The sequence below is a fragment of the Bactrocera latifrons genome, unplaced genomic scaffold (assembly GCF_001853355.1).
Source record: "Bactrocera latifrons isolate USDA-ARS-PBARC rearing strain unplaced genomic scaffold, ASM185335v1 scaffold_72, whole genome shotgun sequence".
In the NCBI taxonomy this organism is placed as follows: Eukaryota; Metazoa; Arthropoda; class Insecta; order Diptera; family Tephritidae; genus Bactrocera; species Bactrocera latifrons.
Window position 1 is genome coordinate 283,425 of NW_017537401.1, and position 8,790 is coordinate 292,214.

At 38.0% G+C, this 8,790-nt stretch overlaps 1 protein-coding gene across 1 annotated transcript in view; it reads right to left on the bottom strand.

Moving 5' to 3' along the window:
- Window positions 1–4,526: 4,526 nt before the first annotated feature.
- LOC108976044 (putative gustatory receptor 22d) overlaps window positions 4,527–8,790 on the bottom strand; it is an 8,155-nt gene continuing 3,891 nt past the window's right edge. The window contains exon 3 of the mRNA XM_018944945.1: window positions 4,527–4,582. Coding sequence (XP_018800490.1) covers window positions 4,527–4,582 — 56 coding nt within the window. The remainder of the gene's footprint in view (window positions 4,583–8,790) is intronic.

An 8,790-nucleotide genomic window follows, 5' to 3' on the forward strand; every position in this document is an offset into this window, starting at 1 on the left:
AAATATGAGCCATTTATATTTATATAGTATTATATACATTCTGACTTAACACCCCGAAATTGTAATTAAGCTTCCCGGTCTAGCAAGTCCGTTCGAATAATTTTGGTGGAGATTTTGGGTTTGGAACGCGTTCTTGCTCGACTCGTACCGACAGCGCTGATTTTTTTTTTATCCGTGTAATTTTTTTTTTTTTTTTTTTTTTTTTTTTTTTTTTTTTTTTTTTTTTCAAAATTATACCGTCAACTGGTCTCTGTGGACATGCTTGATAGCGCGAATTTCAATCCCACATTCATGGAGAGCATTGTAACTGTCGCTGAGATATGGGTTGATAAGTCTGACATGCAAATAAGTGAACAATGTAGGGATGGAGAAGAAAACCAAGCTAAAACCAAAAACAAAAAAAAAAAAAACACACCAACGCCGCTAAGAACTCAAAGTGAGGCTCAGTAAGGATGCCGTGAGTTTGCCAGCTCTTGGTGGTCTGCGTAAATTTGTCAGAGTGTTAAGTAAAGTTTGCCTTTTCATCATGTAGTGTATCGCTTTCATACCACGGTTGGAAGTTGTTCAAGATTATTACGAAAATTCACAAAACACGGTCGTCATAATGCACACACTGAGCGCGCGATCCAACGAATACGTGCAAAATTCGAAAAATAATAAAATTTCCACCTGTGTTGTAGCGAATTTCGCGAAAGTATTTATTTGACTCCACTTCCATGTAAGATTAAGTTGTCACTAGAATTAAAGTCGACAAGCTATATGAAGTGTTATCGCTATGACGATTTTTCACTGGAAATTGTAAAAGTTAACGAAGATCATCAAAAAATCATCTTCTCAATTGAGCCCCATTCCTGGCTTAATTGGTTCGTCAGCAAACAAAATTTGTACTTTCGTGAGGATAGTGGTATGGCGTCAAGATCGCACTTTATTTCTCTCGGAATCATCAATAATGAGCTTTATAACATGATATTGACCGACTGTTTTTTGGAATTTCTTCAAATCGATGCTCCGACTTAATACCTCTAGATTATTTTTATGTGAGTTTATTAAATCAGAGCTGGTTGATTGGCAACCAGCAACGCTGGAGTAGAKTGAAGACAACATTCAGCGCACTATAGACGAAATTCCAACTAAAATTCTGCACCGGGTTTTTGAAAAAACACATGTCGCAATAAATTTAATGAGCTCAACAATGTCAATATGTATAGGTTATGACAAGTCTGAAGTCAAATTTTATTTTTCTGAGAAAAGTTTTGATAAAGCAAAAGATTAAATCAAAATTTTAATCTAAATAAATTTGTATTACTCCCACAATATCATATTTCCTCAAATATTTTTCCCTAGTACTGTTTTTGTCGAGTATAATCACATGACATTGCATTTTGACGTTCTTCAACCCGAATACCTGAAACTACATCACCATAATTAAAGTCATCCTAATCCGTTGTGTACTATCAACTGGCAGGCATCAATTTGCTTCCTAGGAGTATAATTTGTAGGCTTATTCACTGTTTATTTTTTGCCAATTTTTGTATCTATTGTAGAAAGCAACAGTAAGAAATATGAGGTGGGAAAGTACTACAAAAAAATTTAAGTAGTATGTGTGAGCTGTAGTTGTAGTGGTAGTGTTGCAATATATCGAAAACTGTATGGAGTATCTCACATTAACAACGCCCAATTTTCTACGATTTTCCGACGCCGGCACGTCAGTGGTGTGTGTATTGTAGCGAAAATTGGCAACAAACCGAAAGGATGATAAAAGAATAAGGCAAAATACGTGACAACGCATATTTAAGCAGCTCGAAGCTACAATTTTGGCACAAAATGCACATTACCCCAAAAAGTAAACTCTTTTCGCACAAAGGCTACAAATAAAACTTCAGTGAAACGCTTGCTTCTTGAAATATAGTAGTACGGGTATTTATATAGTATKGATGTACAAACATTTATATGTATTTGAGGTCGCTTAGGAACGAATTCACTTTACGTACTAAGCAGGAAAACACCTTTTCAACGAATACTCTACTAAAAACATTGCAGAAAATTACAAATTATTTTGAAGCCAAACAGGGACAAGCAAACTTAAGAGAGTACTTGAAATAATAGTTTATAAGCTATTGGATCGAAAAACCGCCAACCTGATCGATCATGCTGTGACAGACGGAAGACACGTCTCCAGTGTTTTAGATGTGCGCGCGCTCCGAGATCCTAACATCGACTCGGACCACTATCGTGTTGCAGCTGAAATTGGCATCATCTGTTCTGCTTTTTCCAGACTGGACAAGGAAGCAAAGCAGATGGGTCTTGCAGTAAACGAATGCAAGACGAAATATCTCCTGTCATCAAACAAATAGTCGTCGCACTTATGACCTGGCACTCAGTGTAGGCATCACCAACAATGTCAGCCTGGAAATCCAACGCAAGATAACTCTTGCCAACAGGTGCTACTTCGGACTGAGTAGGCAATTGAGAAGCAAAATCCTCTCTCGACGAACAAAAACCAAACTCTATAAGTCACTCATAATTTCCGTCCTGCTATATGGTGCAGAGGCTTGGACGATGACAACAACTGATGAGTTGACGTTGCGAGTTCTCCAGAGAAAAGTTCTGCRAAAGATTTACGGCTCATTGCACGTTGTCCACGGCGAATATCGCAATCGATGGAGCGATGAGCTGTATGAGATAAATGACGACATTGACATAGTTCAACGAATTAAAAGACAGCGGCTACGCTTGCTAGGTCATGTTGTCCGAATGGACGAAAACACTCCAGCTCTGAAAGTATTCGACGCAGTACCTGGGAGAAGTARAGGAAAAGGAAGACCTCCACTCCAGTTGGAGAAGGACCTGGATTCGCTTGAGCACCACGTAGCGAAAAGAAGAAACGGCTGACGYGCTGTTGTTAACTYGGCTATAATCGYGTAAGCGGTGTCTACGCCAATTAAGACGAAGTTTATAAGCTATAGTTATACAATATATATTAAATAATATTTATGTTATAAGTAATTTTATAAGTGGAACATATTTTTTATATTTTCAACTAAAAAGACCTTCCAGTCTAAATTCAAATCTCGACTGAGTCAAAATTTGAAATAGTATATTTATATTCTTGCTCATATCGTTAGTCTCCTGTGTTCCCCCAAATATAGTTTATGTTCTAAATTTTCTCGAAACTTTAGGTTACGTCCAGCATTTCCTATTAGCACCACAGGGAATGCTATTCGCCGGTATTTTCTACTCTCGCCGTTTGCATACAAAGTGGCTTGACTTAGAGCAACTAAATAAAAGCAAGAAACAAATTGAATTGTGTAAGTCATTTCATTTCGTAGATTAAATAGAGAACAATCCAAGCATGCGTTTTATATGTGCGCGTATTTACCTGTTCAAGTAGTATTTCTAACCTGAACAACTTAAGCCTTTTTGAATTGTTTTGTGTGATCTATATTCAAAAGTTTCATTTTATGTTATCTGAACTGCGAAGCTTACACTTAAGCGTTGCGAAGAACAGACTAATAGTAAACCCTAAATCGAAACTGATACTTTTCATGACTAAAAATACCTCAATTTAATTTTCTCTGTCTCTGAATCGCAAAATTAACCTTGAAAAAGAATAACGAACAAATAGAAAACAGCAGCAAGTTCAGCTAACGTAATAAAGAAATTCGGATGTTGCAACCGGAAAGATTATGAAAACAGTGCCATCTTGCTAAACCTAAGTAAATCAGACCATATTCTCTCAAGATTAGATTACAATAGTCACTTTTAGGTGAGGTATTCTTCAGATRCGAATGGAGAAAATATTTAGCGGAGAGAAGCATACTACCTCTACCTATACTGACGAATGTAAAATGAACAGCGAAATAAGAGCGAGATTATACTTCAATAAACTTGACATTTCTCTTATTATATCCACCTACTAAACACAGCCAGCGTCTTCCACGTGGAAGTACTAGGTATAAAGAAGCCCAGTAGAGTTTTCTTAATGTGAGTGAGAGTAAATGCCACGTCCGCTAAGATGAAAAGAAAGCTTTGTATGCACTTTGTACAAATAGCGCAGAGTAGATAGAACTCAATAACGAGCTAGAGATAACAAAGCTGATACCGCTCAAATATGACACTAACAGAATCAAGGACTTATTAAAAATGTTCAGAAATAGTATTTTAGAGCATACGCTAAAAATGGTCTTGCCTTAACAGATTAATTGAAAAGTTCACTTCAAAGCGTGGAAAAACGTCGGTTGGAAAGTTTAAGCCGTTTGTATTTTGGGATGCTTATGGGATAATTTTTATTGACTACCTTGAAAATRAAAGACCATTAACAGCGAATATTACATTACGTTATTGGATCGTTTGAAGAACGAAATCGCCGAAAAAAGCCGTATTTAAATAAAAGGAGAGTGCTTTTTCGTCAAGACATTCACCGTATTCTCAATATCTGGACTTTAGCGACTATTTCCTGCTCTCAGATCTCAAAAAAATGCTCTACGGCAAGAAATTTTGTCGAATTAAGAGGTGATTCCCGAGGTCTATTTTGGTATCGAACTGGGGATCGCTATAATYGGTATATCATCTTTGAAGAGGACTATGAATTTTGAATGAATAAAAAAAACGAATTTTTGCAAAAAAAAATTGCTATACCGGGATTTTTCAATTGACCTGTTATTCTTTTAAGCAAATATCTATTTCAATTGACACTAAATGCTTCTTTAATATGCAAACTTTGCATTGAGAGTGCACTTGTAATTTTCAACATGCGGCACATGCTCCCAGCATACAAATAATGCGTTTGTATGGACTCTTAAATGAGGTTAAATAAGTGYGCTTATTTCGCGCTTCCGCAGTGTACTCACTCACAAATTTCATTATACAGTTATTCTTTTCAATTATTATATGATATTCTGTTATTTACGCTACCTTCTTTTCCTTCTTTGCCTTGCTATCCGCATCATACGACAATGTTTTACACCAACGTCGTGTGTACCTTTCACCTTTCGGTCCTTTCCGCCGCCTGGCGTTGTAAAATGTAAAATTTCCGAATTTATTGTCGTTGCCAATTGAAGCGAACGGGAATTTCCATTACAAGGTGAGAGCGCTAGGTGTGTGTGTTCGCATTCAGCCTTTTGGCTGCTCGGCAACAACTTCCTGCCATTGTGCTGTGTGTGTGTGTTTATGTTGCTGTCGGATTGCATCACCGGGAGTAGGCGGACAAGTGAAAATGGTCGACACAATAATGGCTAATAAAAGCGTGCAGTGGCGCGGCAGAAAGGGCGTTGTGGGTAATGGCAATTGTGTTATTTACTTGCTCCTGGCACAAGAAGCTTATTGTAAAATTAACAGTGAATAATATTTATACTTACGAGTATTGAGGGGCARTATTTTCTCTTGTCTTTAATATAACGAAAATGTTGGCAAATAGTTGATACTTTAGCGTTATCGCTTGAATGCGACACGTCTTAACACTTTCGYCCGAAAATTGGTTTTTCTCATTTTATTTTCTAGGATTTTCAAGATTTTTTCATCGAGTGTACACGTTTATTATTTACTACTTTTCGTTTGATTTGATTACTGTGCAATATGGAAACTTTTTATAGCCTCCACTAAAAGTAATTGAATAGAATTCCTTGTATGCAACGCATCGATTATTCGGGTTGAAGAGTTTCCTTGTTTTTTTCGCACAAAATTCAAACAGAGAACCTTATGCTTTTGATTCTTAACAACTCTACAATATTACTGACAGCCCTTTCTGGCCTAGAACAAGAAAAGAACTGGCATAAATAATACCAATAATCTAAGCCTGGAGACCGCAGAATAGCTCTTGCCAAAAGGCGCTATTTCTGGATAATTTCTGGACGGTATTCAATTGAGAGGCGAATCTCGGTTTCGACGACAATAAATGCGCTCTGTAAGACTTTTAGCATTTTCTTGTTTTTGCAAAGTGCAAAAACATGGACGAGATGTAAATATACTTGGAGCATTCGASAGAATTGTTCTATGCAAGGATTTTGGAGCCGTTCGCATGAGCGACTGATCTTTTATTATTCCCGCCCTGCTATGCGGCGCAGAAATATAGACGATGACAAACCCAGATATAAAAGCTCCTGGAGGATTTGAGAAAACTGGATCCCACAAGGTCTTTGGAGCCATCCGCAACTCTCCTGTTTCTAGCCTTCCAATCCCTCAAACATGGATTTCGAGACTCGACAGCACTTGAAACCTTCGAAAAAACTGTTCTGGGTAAGGGCTGTGAAACGGTCCGCGAGTGACCTATTAGCATTCCCATCCTCTTATGCGGCAGAAACATGAACGATAACGAACGGATAAGTAATCACTTGCACGGTCTTTCGAGCCGCACGCATGAGCGGTGAAACTCTTATGATACCCGCCTTCCAATATGGTCTCGAAACATAACATGCAACATGACAAAACATGATTTGAAAGCACCTAAAGCATTGGAGAGAACTTTTCTCCGTAAAGYTTTTGGAGCCGTTCACGTTAGGGACTGATTTCTTATTACTCCCGTCTTCCAATTTTTCTGAGAACTATGGACCATAACAAATCAAGATATCAAAGAACTTGGAATATTTGGAGGCAGAGGTGCCCACGTCCACTTGTTATGTGTAGAAGTGAACGATTATGAACCGAAATGTGAAAGTACTTGGGGCTTTTGAGAGAACTGTTCTCCTCCAAGTCTTTGGAGCCGGGCATTTGAGCTATAAGTACCGAAAGAGATGGAACCAGGTACTGATTGAAATGTTCTGGTTAGGCCATTTCGTACTCATAAAGACGTCGCTCCAACCAATAGCTTCTTCGATTTGAAACCCATGCGTGATAAATGGAAGTAAGGGACAAATCTGAACTTGGGAAAAGTTATCGGCAACTGAGWTCGATCCACGGTTGCAGTGCTAAAAAAGAGGTAGTAGTTATAGGTTTAGATAAGACGTGCCAAGAAAATGGAAGTACACCGATGATGGCAATCTTCCTCTATAGGCAATACTATTATGCCCGAACAATTATCTACAATGTCAGTTACTACACAAGACACTTTCGAGAATCTAAATCGTGTCAAAAAAACTAACTTTATAGTCTTAAGTCAAACTGACAGAACAAATAAGCTGATAACGGCACATTATTTGAAAATATTGAAAATTAAAAAGTATGATGTACAGGTTTCAATTCGATTATGCAGTAGATAGAAAAGAAGGTCATTGTAACTAAATTGAACTAAATATATCAGATATAATATCATAGTCAGCAAAGCTTTTAGACCCGCCAAGTAATTCAAATCAACTAAGCCACACAAACGAAAATTCGGCGTGTTATTTTTGCAGTAGGGCAGCCAGAATTTCAAACTACGAATAGAAGAATGAAACACTTTATGATTTAAGGCATTAGAACACTTCTTTCAACAGAAAACTTACACTTTTTTCGAGCTCCACATCCAATTTCTCGAAATCATTGAAGGTCCGCAGGAGCTGCGCTTGCCCAAGGCCAATTCGCACGCCGAAATAGTGTGTCAAAAGTCGAAAATATTTATCAGCACCGCCTATGACGTATAAAATATATCCGAAGCGGTCAAATTGTTGGCTTTGTCGCTCCAAATGATGCGCAAATAATATAACGACTGGACGTTAGTACACATAATAGCGAATTTGCTGGTCAAACGCAAGTAGATGCCCGTTATTTCATACACCTCACGGGTGACATTGGGAAATGGTGTCGGCATAGTGCTTTGGTTGGCCAGATATGGTTGACGTTGTTTCAGTATCCACATGCAACGGTAAGTGGTAATGACAAAATTATAAAAGTGCAGCTCAACGTTAATGCAAAGCCAAGTACAATCACTACACGCATGTTCAGCCCCAATGTAGTTTCACACATCACAAAGATGAAGGAGATGTTTTACAGTAGCGTTGCTACACCCTTTCAAATGATGCAGAAATCGAAGGTGCTGCAGCTGCCCGCCAAATCGGCATGCTTGGCCAGATAAATCCGCTCGATGGCGGCGAATTCGTTGAAGATGTGCAAAACCGATTTGTATTCGCGCCAATTTATCGTAACAATCATGTATATATAGTATATTCGGCACGACAATGGCTCTGATCAATAAGCCAATTAGTTTATTGTATAGCTGTAAGTCCAATTCCAGCAATTCGTCGGTTTACCAAGCCCCAAACGCCACAAATGCTATTACCACGTTAACGCAGTTGCTATAGACGAAACTGTATTTGGAGGTGGAGATCATTTGTAGTTTTGAATCATAACAAAACGGTAATATGTCGAAAGCGATGGAAAACCTAATTGTCGAATTGTAGAAAAATCGCGCGAGACCGATACGCCAAAGCGAGCTCATGACCTCGCACACATCAAATGCGAAGTTTTTCTATACAACCCCTTGATTCAGATCGTTCGGTTTGTATGGCAACTATATTCTATAGTGTGCCGATCTGAACAATTTCTTCCGATATTACATTATTTCTACGAACAATAACTCATACTAAATTTCGTTAAGGCAAATAATCAAATGACGAAGTTTCCCATGCAAGCATTTGATTCCGATCATTCAGTTTGTATGACAGCTATATGCTATAGTTAACGGATCTAAACAATTTCTTCGGAGATTACATTATTATCTTAGAAAATAACCTGTGCCAACTTTTGTGAAGATACATTGTCAAATGTGAAAATTTTCCATATAAGAACTTGATTCCGATCGTTCAGTTTGTATGTCAGCTATATGTGGTCCGATATCGAAAGTTCGGACAAATGAGCAGCTTCTTGAAGAGAAAATGA